Raw genomic sequence first — 19850 nt, forward strand, 5'->3', positions numbered from 1 at the left:
TATCACACAATGCTCATTTTGCCTGTTATGAATGCATGCCATTTTTATTTTACTTCCAATCATGTTCTTATATTATCATTTTCATGATCACTATGCCATATTTTTACTCACTTTTTTAATTAGATTTGAAGAATTATTCAAAATGGATATTCTTCACTTTTTAAATTTGGCGTAGCCATATATATTTTTTTTGTCACACATTTTTGTTTTATGTTTTTAATTTAGTAAAAATAACATGAAATATATAAAAAATAAAAAAATATATTTTATTTCTCTTAACAATTTTAACAGTTTATTATAAATTTAGTTAGCTGATTAGGTTGGTTCATTAAATGGCCTTATCCATGTTCCCTCCTTGTGGCCCATGCCGCTTTAGCAGCCCTATAAAAAAATAATACAATATATAGACAAATAATCACATTTTACAACACATTGTGTAAAACAATTATTGTTTAATATTACTAACCGAAAAGTGAGAGCATGTTTTTCAGATAATGTCTGATCACATTCATTGTATCCCCCAGAAAGTAAAGTAACAATAGGAATTTTATTTTTAAAAGCCATTTGATAAGTTATATAATCTCTAGTATATATTCCATGGTCTGAGATTAAAAGTAAACCTAAATCATCATCTTTGCTTATATCTACACCAGCTAAATAAAAAATTATAGACTCTTTTTGAGGTTTAATATTATTTAAAATATTTTGATATATTTTTAAATATTCATCATCTTCTATATATGAATTTAATTCTATATCAATAGTTGATTTTTTTTTTATAAATGGATAATTATCTTTACAATGTAAACTTATTGTTTTGACATGTTTATGATTTTGAAATATTTCTGCTGTACCATCACCTTGATGTACATCAACATCTAATATGATAACATTTTTAATAATTTTGTAAAGTAATAAAAAATCAATAGCTATAGCTATATCATTAAATATACAGAAGCCATCCCCTTTATCTCTTTTTGAATGATGGTTACCCCCACCTATATGCATACACATAGAATGTTTTAAAGCCAACAACGAACTTAATACTGTTCCATTTATTTCAATTAAATATCTAACTATTAAATCTGAGAATAAATCTAATTCATATAATTTTATTTCTTCATTATGTTTTATTATGTTAAACATTTTATTTATAAAATTTGTATTATGAATAGTAAATATAGACTTTTTTATTTTAGTAATATCACATGATGGAATAATATAATTATTTTCATATATACATTCTTCTTTTTTATTTAAATAATTAAATATATTTTTATATTTATTAAGCTTAAATCGGTTTGTATATGTATGTCTGTTTGAGTTGTTTACTTTTCTCTCAACACTTGAGTATATTGGATGAAAAACATAAGGTGGATTTTTTGAATTATTACAATATTTTTTTTGATTTTTAAAAATATTTTCATATATTTTTTCACTAAAACTATTTTCACAGCTTTTAAATATCTCCTTTTGTATATTCAAGAATAAAATTTTGTTGTCAGTATTAACCTTGTGGGGTGGATCCCCCATTTGGTCGTTCCTCTTATTGCATAGAGAGTGGTAAGAAGAAAACATACCATTTTTCACAGATTTATGTACAAGTTGTTCCGTGTGTAAATCGATTAAATTTTCAATTTTATTTTTTTCTACATTTTGCCATATTCTACTATTATAATGTTTTTTTGTTTGCTTAGCCACAATAACATTAGTGAAGGTATGCAATTTTATTATTCTTTTGTTTGAATGTTTTTGATTTAATTCTAAAGTTATCCAAACAAATTCGAACAATATAAATGTCATGATAAAATAAGCCCAATACATTTTGACATACCAACCTTATATAACAGCATTGAAAAAAAAAACTATCAATGAATTTTAAATAGTTCCTATCACCATATAGAAAAATAATAAATAAATATCGTAGCATATATATATCCACGTATATGTCCCGATATTTATTTCAAAATCAATGGTACCACAAACAAATATTTAACAACAATTTTCATGACAATTTATATTTTCACCTTTTTAAAATACCATAACTGTAGAGACATATATATTGTGTGCAATTTAATTGGAACACACACACACAACAACAAGTTTTAGCATAACTACAAATATGTTGTAATATATGTTTATATTACGGAATGTCTTAAACATATTTTGTTGTGACTCTCTCAATTTTAACAAGTAAACCTCATTATTAAAAAAAAATAATTAAAATGTAATAACAACCATGATCTCGTAATTTATCAAAGCAAAAAAATATTTTCTTAAAAATGGATGAGAGGGTATACATTTTATTTTAGGCATTCCTAATTTATATGCATATTATTTAACTAAATTATTGTTTACGTCCATTTTTTCAGATTTTTTTAATGAGTATATTTCTCTTTAAATTTGATATAAGGATTATATTGTTTTTTTCTATTTTTTTCCATATTCATTTTTTTTTTATAAATTTATTTTCACGTAAAAAATAAGCCAAATATGGATATCATGCACATTTTTTTTTAAAATTGTAAAATAATTTATCAACACATAATTATTTCATCACCGTTATTATATATATTTTCTCTTTTTTAATACAATACTAAATAATTTGTTGTATAAAAAATTATAATTCTAAAATAATATATAAATAAAAATGAAAAGAAGGCAATATTTTTGGAAAATATCATAATCTTTTAAGTATATATGCTAAGAAGGGAAATAAAATTTATTACAAATAAATTATTTTCCATTTCTCTCCTTCAATTTGTCCATTTTATTGGTTTAGGTATAATATACCTATTTATAAAAATAATTTTTTTTTTTTAACTTTTTAAATTAAACTTAAATGAATGCGCGTTTTGCCTGATCATTGACAATCAAGAACTTAAAAAAATCGTCTAATATAAAAACTATCAAAAAAAATTCGAATTAAAAGTGTGTATATGTATATACATGAGTATGTACATGCCCACATACACACATTTCAACATCCTTAAAATGAGACAACCAAAACTCATTATATAACATATTTCACCAAAAAAAAAAGAATTAAAAACCTATATTTGTATTGCACAAAGTTATGTTGATATATTATTTGTTTTTTGCAAAGAAATGAATAAACATGAATCAATAAAAAATCGTATAATACATAACATACACAAGAAAATTACAAAAGGAAAGAAAGATGAAAATACAGACACACATGAAACTAGTAATAGTATGCATGACATAAGTGGGGGATCCTTTGTTGATCTTCGAGAAAGTCATAGTAGTAATGAAGATCAAAAAAGTGAAAATGATAAAGAAAATAAAGCTTGTAATGTAGAAAATGAAGAAAGTAATGACGATAACCAATATTTAACTCACTATAATGATGGGTATTTAAGAAGTTTTCTTAAAACTACAGTTGTTAGCCCATGTTTGAATGCTCTTTTAGGGACTAAAGTAATTTCTTTTTTAAATGAAAAGGAAAGAAACAGAGTTTCAATGACATGTAAACTTTTATTTGTTGAAGTTCATTCAATAAATAATCTAAAGCAATTATATAAAAATAAATTCATAAAAAATAGCCAAAGAAAATTTATTTGGAAAGCTATATTATTAGCCGAAAATATTTATATAAATGAAGAACAATATAGTGAACTTCAAAAAAAAAATAGTTCTTATGATAATATAATTGAAAAAGACATTGATAGAACTTTTCCAAATAATCCATATTTTTTAAATCGAAAAGAAGATATACAAAATAAATTATCAAGTATATTAAAAATATGCTCATTATATTTTAAAGACATAGGTTATTGTCAAGGTATGAATTATGTTGCTGGAATATTGTTATTAGTTTTTCAAAACAATTTAGACGCAATACGTTGTTTTATTGCATTATTAAAAGGGTTTAATTTAAAAGGCATGTTTATATATAAATTTCCACAATTAAAAAAAATTATATATCAATTAAATATATTAATAAAAACTTATATGCCTAAATTGTTTTATTATTTTAAAAGAAAAAAAATAAAAATCGATTTCTTTTGTATAAATTGGTTTATGACATTATTTTCTCAAGATTTAAGTTTTGAAAATACATTAAAATTATGGGATATGTTTTTTTTATTTGGTATTAAAATTTTAATTAAATTTAGTCTAGCTATTTTATATCATCATCAACAAAAAATTCTGACCATGTCATACGATCAAGCTTTAATTTTTCTCAAGTCCATTACTAAATTACCATTTACTAATTACCTTTTTGAAGAACAAAACTTTTTTAAATATTTAAATAAATTTAAAGTAACTAATCGCATGTTAAGACATATTATATTATTCAAAAAAAATAATGAAAAGGTAGAAATCCATGTTGAAAAAAAAAATATTGGCAAGGTTAAGTGGTCTTTTTTGTTAAAGCAAAATTCAAAAAAATTCAAAAATAAAAATTTTAATAATACCACACACATAAATAAAATATCATTTTTTGATAAGTTGATCGATATTATAGCTTATAAAGCTTCCTCTATAATGATACCAAGAGATAATCCTACCCTAACTTATAATGATCAGCAAAATAGACAATATAAATATAACAGCGTAGGTGCAAACCTTTATACTCCTAATTTTCAATTACCCACACTAGATTATGAAAATAAATCACCTGACCATTCATATTCAAATGAAATACTAGCTAATAATAATAGTTGCCTTGGAATTAATTTTAATACTAATTTATTATGTGGCATTACCCAAAAAACGGAAATCGAACAAGATTACCAAGACGATAAAAGAGAATATATTGTACCTGACCAACTCCCTTTAATGGAATCAAATATGTATTTTGACTTTAATTTGACAAAATAAATTGTTTGACATATGCACAACTATAGCTAGTAATAAAAAAAAAGTTATATATATGCATACTAAAAAAAAAATTTTTTTTTTTTTAAATACACCCAAAATTTATTCAATCGTCTTTGGCTAATTATGCTACTAATATTCCCAATCACAATATCTCAAATAAGTGTAATGCAAAAATTTTAATGACTAGGGACCAACAAATAATATTTCAATTGATCATGAAAAATATATATTATATTTGCATATGTATAATCAAGATAATGTTCTTATTAATGTAGGAATTCATTGTGCAAATGCATAAGCAAATAAGAACACATAAACACGGTCATATCATTTCCATTTATAGAGTAGCATAACACACTTTTTCATTTTCATTTACTTTAACATATTTTATTTCACATTTAATTTCCTTCTTTTATAGTTTTACGACATTTTTTGCTCTTATATAAATGCATAGTTTTTTATTTTTACATTTTTATGTTTACAAATTCAGAATTACATCATTTGTAGATTTTGTGCACATACTATATATGCTTGCCAATATTTAAAAATATATATATCTATTCCTTCCTTTTTTTCGTTAATTTTTTTATTTAAAAATATAATTATTGTTTATTTATTTTTTTTTCTATATATGCCGCCTATAATTAATTGGTGCCGTTTTCTTTTGTTTGTATATTTCATTTAATTTTGCGCTTTATATATTAGTGAATGAATAAGCAAACATTCTTTTAAAGAAAAAATTATATATCCATTTGATCATATAAATAAGAAAAAAAAGAGATTGTAAATAATAAGGGAAATATATAAATATAGAGGGAAGGAAAAATGTTTCAACCTCTTAAAAATAAAAAATATTAAAAAACAGTAAATGAATAAATTTTTTGTATGTAAAATTTATTCGTAGAAAAAGAAAAATAATTATATTAGTTAGTAGTATATTGCCAATTTTTATGTATATTGTGATTTACCATGGTGTGAGTTCCATATAGGTACATATATATATATATATGTAGCATATACCAAACTACTCAACCTTTTTTATTTTTTTATGTTTTTACGTATGTTAATAATATAAGGCAGTTCAAAATGTCTAGCCGATTATTAAAAAAGTTCTTAAAGGAACAAAATAGAGATGAGATAAATAAAATAACCCAATCTGTGGATGCAGAATCGTTACCCCTAAATCCTTCTCCTAAAAAAAAAAAACAAATTTTCAAATATTTAGAAGAATCACAAAATGATGAAGATACAAGTGAAAGTACGAGTCAGATGGAGGAAGATGGGAAATCAACCATTTCTAGCAAAAATGCACAAAGTCAAAATAAACAAAAAAAAGGGGGTGTAAGTAAAAAAGAGACCGAACAACATACAAAACAAGAAACAGAAGAAAATAAAAAGAAAAAGAAGAAGAAAAAAAAAAAGAAAAAAAATAAAGATGACGAATTCGAAGAATTATTAAATCAAATTGGTGAAGAGCAAGGTGAGAAACAAGAACAAGAACTAAATATTAAAACACCCAAAACCCCAAGCAACAATAATAGCATTACCAATAGTAATGAATTACTGAAGGAAGATCATGAATTAAAGGAAGAAGTCCAGCTTTGGGCATGTACACATGAAAAATATAAATATTGCTTGAAATTAGAAAAAAGTAATTTTGATGTAAATGTAGAATTGAAAAGAATATTTGGTAAAGATTTTGTTAAAGAAAACAAATTTGTTAAAAAAAGTAAAATCAAATATTTGAAAAATTGGCTAGTTCAAGATTATAGTACAAAAACAATACAAACACCATTAACCATGAAATATATTGACAATGAATTTAAAATCGAAAAAGAAAAACTATATTTAGAAGCAGAAAATTTATTCTATTTATTATTAGATACACATGATATACAATCAATGAATGATCTAGTAAAAAGATTTCCATTTCATATAGATACACTATTAATATTAGCTGAATATTATAATGAAACAAATAATTATGAGGTAGCTAATCAGTATATTAAAATGTCTTTATTATTATTACAAAGTATTTTTCATATGAATTTTAATATAGATTATATAAATAATAATAATAAAATATATGTTAATCCACAATTATATGATAATAAAGTTTTATTTAAAACTTTATATATGCATATGCAATCTCTTGAATATGAAGGGTGCACTATAACATCATTAGAAATTGCAAAACTTTTGTGTAAAATTGATTTATGCAATGACTTATGTGGTATACTTTTAAGAATTGATGGGCTTATGTTAAAAGGAAATGTTTTAGAATTTTTGATTTTTTTCTCATTCAATTTTATCCTTCAAAATGCTCATTATGTTATGCCACTATCTAGAACTAGCGAAATTATATCAGATTTTTTTTTTAACAAAAATAATGTTAAAAATGATGAAAATAGTACTACGACAAAATTAAATTCAAATGAGGAAATATCTCATAATATTTCTACTAACCATCAAAATACTAATGATATATCAAAAATGGGAGAAAATATGTCTTCATTAAAACGACAGGATGAAAACATTTTCACTGATGACAAAAAAGTTTATGAACAGTTCAGTCAAAATAATGATTTTACTAAAAAATTACCTGAACAAGATAGAAATAATGGCAAATTGGATTATTTACAAAATACACACACAAAAAAAAAATATGATTTTCAAAATTATGAAATTAGACTTCATTTTATTTTACCAAATTTTGCCTTTTCTATACCATTATGTTTATATCTAAAAAATAATACTTATGTAAATTATGATGAAATTCATAAAATTAAAAAAAGTGATATATTATCTTCTTTTTCTTATGAAGAATGTAAATTTTTAATTCCACATTTTAATATAAATTTTAATTGTTATTGGGGTAATAATAATGTTAACAACATATGTGAAAAAAAAAATATGTTGTATTCTTTATCATATTCTGCTCATTTATTCTTAACTAGGGCATTATTATTTTACCCCGATTTTGTTCAAATATTTGTAAAATATAATAATTTTAATACAACAAAAATTGTTAAAAATACTATATATGATATAACCTTTAAGCATATATTATCACATCCCCCATTTTCAGACAATACATTATTTAGTAATAAAGAAGAATATGAAATTGTCCAAAAACTCATATTAGCTTATTTGGAAAAAAATAATATATATTATAAATCTGAGAAAATGATTACCTGGATACATGTGTGCAGTGCATTTATACACGAAATGTATAAGGATGAATTAGGTAATTCGTCATTCTATTTTTTATGAACATTCATAATTTTACAAAATTGTACATTTATTATTATTTCATGTCAAGCTATCTATCTTATTTCCCTTTTTATATCCTTTTTTTTGCTTTTTTTATAACACAGTGGCCAAGGAAATCGATGAAGTACGAAAACAATGGCACAGAAGAATTCCACTTTTAGATATAAATAAATATAAAGGAGTACGAGTGAGTGAATTTAAATCCAGAAATTATTTATTACCCAATTTCATGATGGAAAAAACTGAATCACGTCCACCTCCTGTCCCAAGCACAACATCACAATATTATGTCTCATTAGATAGCAACGTACTCGTAGCTTTTTTTCAATGTTTGCTTCCTTGGTATCAAGTAGACTATTATGGTTAAATAATTAAATATATTTTATTTTTTATGTTTCTACTTTGTGTTTTATTTTTTTTAAATTGAATTCGAAAAAAGTGAATATAAGTGCATAAGCTTACATGTCACGAAAAATATTAACAAAATTCCTCATAAATATACAATGATATTTTCTTAACAATTTTAACCATTTTTTTTTGGCTTTTACATATTGACTTATTTGCTTATTCCTTTTATCCTAATGCAGGGACCCAATCACGACCTGTGTATTTGGGGACAATATTGGAAGCAGTAGTAAAAGAAACTAAGCGTTTTTTAAATATTTAATAATTTTTTTTTAATTAGCATACACATAACTGAAATTGGAAAATTATACTATAATATAACATACCAATATTTTCTTTAATTCACCATATGACATTTGCATGTGGAAATGTTTATATGGTTGCACGATTATGGCGCAAAAATAATTAACCGAATTTGTTAATAATTCACAAATCGAAAATAATAAGTTTTTCATATAAAATAAAATTAAACAATATGAAAATTCAGGATAATATAAGAAGAGAGAGAGAAGATAAGCAAGATGAAAACATCAAAATTATAAAAATATCTAAAAAAACTGACACTGGAACAATACAAACAAATTATATAATTCAATAAAAAATATAGAACAGAAACAAATAATAAAAAATGCACACACATTTATTGGTGCATGCATTCAATATAAATGATTGAAAGTTCCAATCAATTTATTTTTATTATCTTAAGCTTCTTAAAATGCGTCAGCATAGTATACACTTCTATGTGATTTCATATAGCATGATATATATATATATTCCCAACTTGTTTATGTTATAATGTGACACCTCCCTTCTACTTTTGCTTATTAACTTGGAACACTTATTTAAATAATTCAAAATATATGAATAAAACTAATACAAATAAATATGCCCTAAAAATTTATGATCATTCCTTGCAATAATAATCAAATGCTTCCTGACTGCTAAAACACCAATATAATTTGGTCATTTCTGTTAAAGGCATTTTCTTAACTACATCACAACAAAAACAAGAATGAACTCCACTAAATTTAATTTGCCCCATTGGTGTATAAGATCGATAAGCACTTTCATCTAGTAAATAGATAAATAAAACGATCCATAATATAATTAAAATAGATGCAGATGTGATACGTACAATCCATTCTCTTGGCTTCATTTTACATGATGGTCTGCCTTCCTCATTTATTCTATTTTTCATAACAGACATAATAGTATGTAATGCATCTGTTTTATGAACTTTATTAGCTATTTGTTTTTTACGATAATTTTCTCCTTTAATTTTTTTTTCTCGAGCTTTTTCTTCAATTAATCGTTTTGCTTCACTCGATAAAAACCATGAAAAAGGTGGAGACGTTAACATACGTTCACCTAATGTACATTTATCAGCTGATGAAACTGTAGTGATTGTAGCAAACCCATAAAGAATACCTCCTAAGCAACCACCAATATGTGCATAATTATCTGTATATCCAAACATACCAATAAAAATTCCAAATATAACAACTAACATCATAAATACAATAACACAACAAGGTCGAGGTATAGTCTTCCAATATTCTACATAATAAGCAAATAGTGCACCTATTAATCCATATAAAGAACCTGATGATCCAATTGTAACACCACATGGATCACAAACAGCTGATAATAAATTACCTGTTATACCAGATATAAAAAATAAAAATAATGTTCTTAAAAAACCCCAATCTGGTTCAATCATCCATAATATTTGAATTTGACATATAACATTAAATATTATATGCATTAAACCACCATGTAAATACATAGACCAAAATAAACGATATATTTCTCCATAATTTCTAATATAATTTGTATTTAATCCTCCTAATTGATTATATACTCGATTATTTACTGAATCCCATGTAGCATATCCTCGACCATCTGGATTATCTTCTACTTTATTTGGCGGCCATCCATTATCAGCTGTTTGTGTTCCTATAAAATGTCTATCGGAAGCTGATTCTTCTAAATTATATTCACATGCACCATATCCTAAAAATACAAAAAATGGCTCTCTATTTGACACTACGCTTTCTGTATATATTGGATATAAAACTTTAGATATACATCTACCATTAAATGTGTTATAATTAAATATCAATTCAGAAAAAAACACCCAAAATAAAATTGCTGTAGTTGATATGCATACTACTAATCTTCCAACTAATGGATTATTAGTTAATCTCGGATCTTTGACTTTTTTTTTGGCATTAACATTTTTTCTTCTATATTTCCCAAGCATTGGTGAAGAAAATGGATTTAACGGGGCTCTCCTCCCAACAGCCCCAGATGGTAATGTATGTAATTCACTTTCATTATTAACTAATATTCGGATTTCGTCCAATTGATTTTTGTCCATTTTCAGGTCCTTTACCTCTCCATCATTTTTGGCACTGTCATTTTTTGCAACATTTTTTGCAACATTTTTTCCATCATTTTTCATATCACTTTTGCCATCAGTTTTCATGTCATTTTTGGCGGGGACAGCTTTAGGGATCACGGCAACCCCTTTTTCAGGAATAGCTACATTTTCTGGGACTTCCTTTTTCAAACTATCTTTATTATTTTTCGAGTCCCCAACGGGATTAACTTTTTTTATTTGATTTGCTTTGTTTATCCATGGAGGTGATTTGACACCTCTTTTAGCTGCATCATCTGTTGATTCACGCACAGATTCATTCTTCTTACTATTATTTAAAGCCTTTTTCGGTTTATTTGTTTCCATGTGACCTTTTAAGGATATTGGAGCATTATATCATAAAGACAAATAAATGTTTACGTAAAGAACGTGCTACACTCTTAATTCTGTGTATGTATATGTACAAGTAGTTATGCACGCATATATATGTATACACCTTTTTTTTTTCGTATCAATGTAATTGCTTTATCTACTCAACATAAATTTGTATTACAAAAATTGGGCGTATATTTGCTTCCTCATTCCACTATAGTAATAAATCAGGAAAAAAAAAATAAAAATAAAAATCAACCCAAAATAGCTATATTCAGAATGAAAATTGTAAAACTACAATGATAATATTCTGAATTATGCTAACAATAAATTATTTAAAAATGTATAAATATTAGATCTAAATAATTAACATAAATAAGCCAACAAAATCTGATATATTTAAGGAAATTAAGGAAAATGAGGAAAATGAGGAAAAAAACAATATATTAAATATATTATATTACACACAAAAAAAAAACAAAGACAAATTGTGACTAATGTACACTCTCTTATGGATCATAAAAAAATTAATTATTCTTTAATAAGTAAGATACAGAATTAAGAGTATGTATTTTTGAAAATTAATTTTAATTATTTTTCTTTTATTATTGTGTTTTTATACAATTTTAAAGACCGGTTTTCAAAAAAAAAAATAATTACAAAAAATATATGCACATTACGCATATATGTAAGTGTTACTTAACAAGTTTGAAAATTAACATAAAAATAAGTAACACTATTATATGTAAAAATTGGATATAAAATTTTTCAATGATTATTTAATTATATAATATATACTTAAAAAAATATAAGTACGATAAAGCATGAAAATATAATGAGGGTTTTATTTTTACAAACTTTTTAAATTATTCCCTAAGTAGCACTTATATATGTATACATATGTGTGTGTGTGTATATGCACATTTTCACATATCAATTGGTTTGTAATATTTTTATTGGTTTCCTTAAACATAAAAAAGGGGCATAAATATTGATCTTATTCCATTTAATACACATAAATATATATTACTTATAATTTAATTATTGTTTTGAATTTTATTTCTATTCAAATTTGAAATGCATATTACCAAACTAACTACAAGAGAAAGTTATAGCAAAAATATGGGGCTTAACAAGTTGTTTTGTTTGTTCTATTTCTAAAGGCGCTTAAAATTGTCCATAACAAATCCAATGATATATAACTTATATTTTTTTAAAAAACCCTCCCCCCCCATTATGTATAACTTCCTATGCACATACACACAATTTTAAGACTGAGATTCTGAAAATTTGGAATCCAAAAATAATATTCGGTTATACAATTGATGACTATATTTATATAAATTCAAGTTGATACTATACATATATTTGTTCCCTAAAAATATGAAAAATTAAAAAAGTAATAAACATATTTAAGGTGCTATAAAAAAATGTTCTATATATAATGTCATTTGTTTTTTTACTTGGCCATAGGATAATTTTTTCATGGTCTTGAACAGTATTAAAAGTATAGGCTACATGGAAATTGTTATATTTTAATGTTGGTAGAAAATATTCACAAAAGTCTCTAAAAATAAAAAATAAAAATAAATATTATATAAATTTATATATCTACATATGTATATACTCTCTTTTTTCTATATATGGACAATATTACTTTACTACATCATTTGTTGTGCTAGTATAAAATTCCATTTTTTCTATCGATTTTAATTCAACTTTTGAACATAGAATAATTTTATTTATTCTGTTAATACTCATCTTAAAATGTAAAAATATATTTTCCCCTTTAACTAATCCATATGCCCATTTACTATATCTTCATTATTAATTTTGGATTTCATTTTTCTTTTTTTTTTTTTCTGACTTTGTCATAATATTTGTGTGCTATACTTTATAAATTTTTCTAAATATTAAAATGGTAAGGGTCAAATAATAAATTCACAAAAATTGTAAATACGAAAAAGTATAACACAAATAATAATTCCTACTTATTATTTTTTTTCAACTAATATGCATAAGCTCATATGTTTTACTCCGTTTTGTAACAAAACTAGCCATATTCAATTATCTGAAATTTTCACTTTTTATAAAATACCGACTTATAAAAACATAGTACACATTTGAAACTAACACATGAACAAACTTGTAAAAAATTAATTCACATTTTCATGCTACACTTTTTTTTATATACCTCAACACGTACCATCATAAGGTAACACATAAAATAGCTACTTAACTTATGTAGCGACTATAAAATGTAGCAATACCCTAACCATTTTGTAATAGCCAAATAGAAAACACTTTAATGCTTCTACACCCTCCTTTAAATAACAATAATAATTTATTAATTTTATTTCCTTTAGCAGTTTTTTTTAAATTATAAAAAGATAAAGTTAAAAAGCATACATGAAAGGATTTCAAAAAAAAATAAAATGATAGTAATGATATAAAAATTGTAAAATATTTATAAAATAATAATTTAATTTACTAATGTAAAAAATGTAAGTAAAATATATATATACTATATATATAATTTTAAATAAAAGATGATTGGTTCCCCCGCTTGTTAAGTGGGAGCCCCTTGTATGCCTACATATGGATAGGGTGAAAATACTGTGTGATTATTTTACAAATGTTTTAAACTTTAGTTTCTTTTTCTTTTCTATATCTACCACCTTATCCTCTTTTCAATAGCTAGCAAGTTTAAAGTCACAATTAACAAAAAGTTTGTTTATTCATCACCGGCAGCAGCACCTGTTGTAAGAGCTTTATTTTCATCTCTTTTAGATTTTGCTTTTTTCTCTTCTTTCTTTTTCTTTCTTCTAACAGATGATGCAATTGCATTATAGTATGCATTGTTTACTTTTTGTAATTCTTTCTTTGCTATTTTTTTCTTAGCTTTCTTTTCTTTTTTAACTTTTGGATCTTCAGAAACACTCTTTTTCATTTTACGTACTGCTAAGGCTCTTAATAGTTTATATGCTGGGTTAAGTCTACATCTAACAGCAAAGTTTGTTAATGAGTTTTTGTTTTGGGTTCTCTTTTTGCATGGATTCTTTTTATCTAATAAGCTAGCTTGAACCTGGTCACTGTTAATTATTCTGTATATGTCAGCATTTTTAACAATAGGCTTAGGTAATATATAATTTTTCTTAGTAATATATTTTTGGAATGTTTTTCCATAAATAACGTCTAATTTTTTAAAAGCATCTTCACTCCATATACATAATCTACCAATAGAACCTCCTGGTGCTAATTTTAATAAGTTTAATTTTTCAACATTACATAAATCAACACCTGGAATGTTTCTAAAAGCTTTTTTAATTCCAGAATCTTTATTATAAATAATAAGAGGTCCATTACTTATTTTGTATTTTCTATCTCTCATTTTTCCTTTTCCTGCTCTTAACTTTTTCGATTTAATTAATCGGTTAACTTCATCTCTTAATCCTAAACTGATTAAAAATTTAAGGGCATCTTTGGTTTTTTGCATGCTTTCTATATCATTACAAGCTACTAAAGGAACTTCTTTTAAATGTGATATTCTATGACCTCTTGCTAAAACTAATGAAGTAATACCACTAGCTGCAATAGATGAACAAACAGCATATCTTTTTTCTTTTAAATTTATTTTCCTTCCCCATCTTCTCCATATTTTAGTAGGATTAAACATACCACCACCTCTACACATATTACCAAAAGCAGCTTGACCAGCTCTATGGGTACCTCCACCAGGTACTCTGGGAATTCTAGCTACTGCTCTTCCTGTACCCCATGATTCTGCTGATGTTTCATAACCTGCTCCTAATTTTACAGCATATGGATGCCTAGTATTTTTAGACATATTACTGAAAATATATTCGATCAAATCATTTCTTATTGGGGTTTGAAACACAACAGGAATCTCAACTTCTCCAACGACTTTCTTCCCATTGATGCCATAAACATTTGCAAGAGGTCTTATAGTTGCCATTTATTTCAAATTGTAAATTTAGTAAATAAGTTGTAAAAATTTGGAAAATTTTCTATAAAAAAAAAAAAAAAAAAAAAAATTTTAAAGCTGGAAAATATAGTATAATTATTTATTCTTCCTAGTGCTAGTATAAACAAATAGTATCACTTTATATGTATAGTGGCATACAAAATAATGTGAATAAAAAAAAGAGGATATAAATATGCTATATCAAGACTAAAGAAGTATAGGCTTGCTTAATAAAATAAGATATACTTCTTTAGCTCGTATATTATATATATCCCTTTATTTTTCAACACAAAATTATGGAATATATTAAGTATATTATTTTAGGTATATACACCAAAGTTAAATAAAAACAAGCATACTCTATTTTAAAATAATTATAAATATTTCATAATATGTAAATTAATATATTATTTCCATTTCTACATTATGAAAAAGTTTGAAAAAAAAATCTATGTAAATTATATAAATGCTTACCTTTTTTATTTCTCAAAAGGAGTTTTATTATGTTTATAAAGTTTCAATTATAACAATATAATTTCCTTTTTTTTTTTTACATAAATTTAAAAAACATATTTTAAATTAAAAAAAAATCATTTATATAACTACTTTTTTATACTCCTATGTAATTACATAATTATTTTAAACATGTAAATAATTTATGAAATATTTTTTAATTATTTGTTCCCTTTAATTTACGTTAATTATTTAGTATGTATATAAGAAAATACGCACTAATCTTAGTACTTTGGTAGTTTAAATTGGCAATAAAATAATAAAAATAAACCAACTATTATATATTATACTACTTATAAATATGCATAATATTTTATTATTATTTATACCTGTTTAGTTTATTATTATTTATTGTAAGTAGGAAACCAATTTAAGCACTATATTTTTATATGAGCATATTTTATATATACTACTTGCTATTTTTCAAATATAAGTTTGTACGTAAAAAAATGAAAAATATATATGCACAAAAGTAAATGGAAATATATATCAATTTGTTATTTTATTTTTTTGCCTTTAGCCTTTGAAGGGGATTAAAAGGGGTTTTTTATTTTCTACAGCCCCCCAAAAATAATTCCCCTCTTCTTTCCCCTATTATACGCATATTATCATAAACGGCTACATTATTTTACTACATTATTACTACATTATTACTAACATTTTTTACTGCTATATTTACTGCTATATTTACTGCTATATTTACTGCTATATTTACTGCTATATTTACTGCTATATTTACTGCTATATTTACTGCTATATTTACAAAAATAAAAAAGTTTTTACTATTTTTATTTCCCCAGATTTATAAAAAAATGGAAATAATTATTTCGTATGGATTTCCTAAATAATATACCATTTTATTATGTGTATTAAAATTATTTATTAAATATGTTTAATTATTTATTGGGTAAAAATTACAATAATATTAATTTCTTAAATTTTTTTAAAAAAATAAATGAATAAACCTAACATAAAAATGGATTATTTTTATTTGCTCTTAATTATGTTTCCCACCTTTTTGAGTAATAAAATGGCATTTCTTTAATTAATTTTTTTTTTCACCCTCTTATGCTATATTTAATAAAATGACAAACATTTTTTATTCCCTTTCGGTTTTGTTTTAAGTTTATACAATCCTTTTTTAATGTCACATTAAAAAATGACTAAAACATTATTGAAAATGATAAAAACATTATTGAAAATGATAAAAACATTATTGAAAATGATAAAAACATTATTGAAAATGATAAAAAAAATGATAAAAAAAATGACAAAAAAAAATGAATTGAAAACGGTCTTGTATTTTCCTTTATTTTGTGATGCAACCCGCCTAATAAGTAAATGTATCTGTTATAGGCTGTCCATTTTCATCATATAAAATGCATAAAAATGGAATGTTGCAAAAGTGGCAATAGATATACATGCTATAATATTGGGTTTGTGCTAACAATTTTCATTCCTTCAATTCGAGTTGCATTTTCTCTATCGCTAGCTTAACAAGCAAATGGACATTTAGATATCCTCCCCATTTTACTTTGTCTTTCAAATTATTTACTGGTACTATTGCCTTTTTAATTAATTCAATAATTTCTTTATAATTAAAGTTGGGATTTATTGAAAGTAATAATGAAATGGCTCCTGTAACAACAGCAGCTGAAAAAGAAGAACCACTACTTGTAGCATACTGATTATTAATATGGGTAGATAAAATATCATTTCCTGGTACTCCAAATTGAACATATTTATTACTATAACATGAATCACTCGATAAAACAATATTATTATTTGAATCTTTAATAATGTTAGATACAACTAATAGGTTTGTTAGATTTGGGGAATAAGCAGGGGGATATAATTTTGCTAAATTTAAATTACATTCATTATATCCATGTGTTTGCATAGCTTCGTTATTACTCTCTGGTTGTACTTCCACGTTTGAGGATTCATCACTTTTTTGTAAACAATTTCCCGATGATGTAATAACGAGAATTCCTTTTTTTTCTAACTCCTTCATTGCATAATATAAAGAAGGATAATTTTTTGTGCTAGAAAAACTTGCATTAATAATTTTTGCATTTTTTTCTACACAATAATCAAAACAATCTAATATATCACTTACATTACCAACATTGTTATTATTTAAAGCTTTACAAATTATTAATTTAGCCATCGTATTTATTCCTTGTATTCCTTCTTTAGTATCATTGTCAGTATTGTTTATATTTCCTGCAACAATACCTGCTATAAAGGTACCATGCCCATGTTCATCTAATGGGTTAGATCTATCAAGAAAATTATATTTATTATTTTGTTTTTTTTTTTGATAATAATTTCCTTCAGTAGATTTCATATCAATAATGGAATCTTTTAAATTAGTGTGGTCATAATCTATTCCTGTATCTATGATACAAACATTGACATTTTTTTTTTCATATAAATTAGACAACTTCACTCCTTTAACAATTTCACTTATATCATTATATTCTTCGACAATATTTATTTTATTACATTTTTTTAAATTTTTATAAGGTTTTTTAAACATAGATGAATTATTTACTTGAAAGGTTTTATTTTTTTCATTCAAATGTAAAGAGTTGTTATTTTTTTTTTGGGATTTCTTTAAAAGCTTTTTATAATCTGATGGATTAAGTTTATAATCAGCCTCAACATTAACTTGGTCATTATGTTTTAAAGCATATAAACAAAACTTTATTAATAATACATTCTTATTTGGAGTTACATCATAAAGATATAAATTTATATTTTCTAACTTTTTAATTTTGCCACAATAATTAAGCAACTTAATAAATCTTTTATTCATAACATCTGGATGTTTTAACGTCTTATTTTCATTTTTAAAACTTATAATTAATCTATTTATTTTTTGAGACTTTTTTAATTTCTTTTTCTTTCCATTTTTATAAATTTTTATAACAGTTCCATTATTAATATCATCATTGTCAATGCTTGAAAATATATCATATAAACTTGTCTTTATATCTTTATTTACTTCTAATTCTTTATTATTTTCTTGATATAATATTCTTATTTTTATATTACTCTTTCCCCATTCTATCTTATTCTGTTTGCTAACTTCAATAATGTCTCCCGAACTATTATGAATTATATTTACATCATTATACTGAATTATATTTACATCATTATATTGAATTATGTTTACATTATTAAACTGGATTATATTCCAAACAGTATATATCAAAGACCATATTTGCATATATCGAAAATATTTAATTCCCATTTCTCTCGTAATATAATACAAACATTCATTCCATTCTAATCCAAAATTGGACACATATACAATTGCTATCTCTTTAAAGAGACCTGTTTAATTTGCTAGATTACTCACTAGTTAAGTCTTATACAAACCAATGACTAATATATTTCTGTGTATGCTTGTTTCAACTAAAAAAATTAACACCAAAATTATTAAAATATTGACAACACATTAGTATCACTAAAAATGTAAGCAACTTAAAAATATTAAATTATGTTTATAATTTTTGTTTTAACGAGCATTATAATTACACTAATATAAATAACAGATATATTCTACAGTTTTATCATTCCATTTTATGAGCAATGATATATAAAATAGCCAAAAATTATAAAAATTAAAAAATAATAAATTACTACTAATTTATATTTAAAAGAGAGATATCATATTATTAATAATAATTATGTACCATGTATATAATTGACATTACATTATTTAAAAAAAAATAAATAAACAAATGTGTATATTAAATCTTTATCGAAATTGTATATTATGTAAAAAATAAGTCTCCAAAAAAAAATTATTATATGTGCATGCTCATAATAAAAAATTATACATACATTTAGTGTACTTATTTTAATCTTTTCTTATTTTTTATATAACAAAAATAAATTGTAAAATATTTTTTTCTCATATAAATAGAAAAAAGGAGAAATACAAAATTACACTCTTAAAAAGTTGAGCGGGCTTTACACTATTTAATTTTTACATAACACTCCAAAAAAAAAGGTCTATCCTCAATTGTTCATATAAACATATTGTACAAAAAAATGAATGTT

At 23.9% G+C, this 19850-nt stretch overlaps 7 protein-coding genes across 7 annotated transcripts; 2 read left to right on the top strand and 5 right to left on the bottom strand.

The window, feature by feature from the left end:
* Window positions 1-338: 338 nt before the first annotated feature.
* On the bottom strand, window positions 339-1824 carry PVVCY_1100710 (histone deacetylase, putative; the record flags this gene model as incomplete). The annotated part of the gene is made up of 2 exons (XM_008626303.1): window positions 339-381; window positions 467-1824. 2 exons carry the CDS (start codon window positions 1822-1824, stop codon window positions 339-341), a joined length of 1401 nt encoding a protein of 466 aa, XP_008624525.1.
* Window positions 1825-3108: 1284 nt separating this feature from the next.
* On the top strand, window positions 3109-4848 carry PVVCY_1100720 (GTPase-activating protein, putative; the record flags this gene model as incomplete). Its single annotated transcript, XM_008626302.1, has 1 exon — window positions 3109-4848. The coding sequence occupies one exon, from the start codon at window positions 3109-3111 to the stop codon at window positions 4846-4848; it is 1740 nt and encodes a 579-aa protein (XP_008624524.1).
* Window positions 4849-5934: 1086 nt separating this feature from the next.
* Window positions 5935-8788, top strand: PVVCY_1100730 (transcription factor 25, putative; the record flags this gene model as incomplete). Its single annotated transcript, XM_008626301.2, has 3 exons — window positions 5935-8095; window positions 8226-8483; window positions 8709-8788. The coding sequence occupies 3 exons, from the start codon at window positions 5935-5937 to the stop codon at window positions 8786-8788; spliced, it is 2499 nt and encodes an 832-aa protein (XP_008624523.2).
* A 642-nt stretch (window positions 8789-9430) lies between these two features.
* On the bottom strand, window positions 9431-11272 carry PVVCY_1100740 (rhomboid protease ROM4, putative; the record flags this gene model as incomplete). Its single annotated transcript, XM_008626300.1, has 1 exon — window positions 9431-11272. One exon carries the CDS (start codon window positions 11270-11272, stop codon window positions 9431-9433), a length of 1842 nt encoding a protein of 613 aa, XP_008624522.1.
* Window positions 11273-12546: 1274 nt separating this feature from the next.
* PVVCY_1100750 (conserved Plasmodium protein, unknown function) lies at window positions 12547-13039 on the bottom strand (the record flags this gene model as incomplete). Its single annotated transcript, XM_008626299.1, has 3 exons — window positions 12547-12653; window positions 12742-12845; window positions 12936-13039. The coding sequence occupies 3 exons, from the start codon at window positions 13037-13039 to the stop codon at window positions 12547-12549; spliced, it is 315 nt and encodes a 104-aa protein (XP_008624521.1).
* A 973-nt stretch (window positions 13040-14012) lies between these two features.
* On the bottom strand, window positions 14013-15254 carry PVVCY_1100760 (60S ribosomal protein L4, putative; the record flags this gene model as incomplete). Its single annotated transcript, XM_008626298.1, has 1 exon — window positions 14013-15254. The coding sequence occupies one exon, from the start codon at window positions 15252-15254 to the stop codon at window positions 14013-14015; it is 1242 nt and encodes a 413-aa protein (XP_008624520.1).
* Window positions 15255-17229: 1975 nt separating this feature from the next.
* Window positions 17230-19035, bottom strand: PVVCY_1100770 (subtilisin-like protease 3, putative; the record flags this gene model as incomplete). The annotated part of the gene is made up of 1 exon (XM_008626297.1): window positions 17230-19035. One exon carries the CDS (start codon window positions 19033-19035, stop codon window positions 17230-17232), a length of 1806 nt encoding a protein of 601 aa, XP_008624519.1.
* Between the last annotated feature and the right edge of the window lie 815 nt (window positions 19036-19850).

This window comes from Plasmodium vinckei, assembly GCF_900681995.1.
Source record: "Plasmodium vinckei vinckei genome assembly, chromosome: PVVCY_11".
In the NCBI taxonomy this organism is placed as follows: domain Eukaryota; phylum Apicomplexa; class Aconoidasida; order Haemosporida; family Plasmodiidae; genus Plasmodium; species Plasmodium vinckei.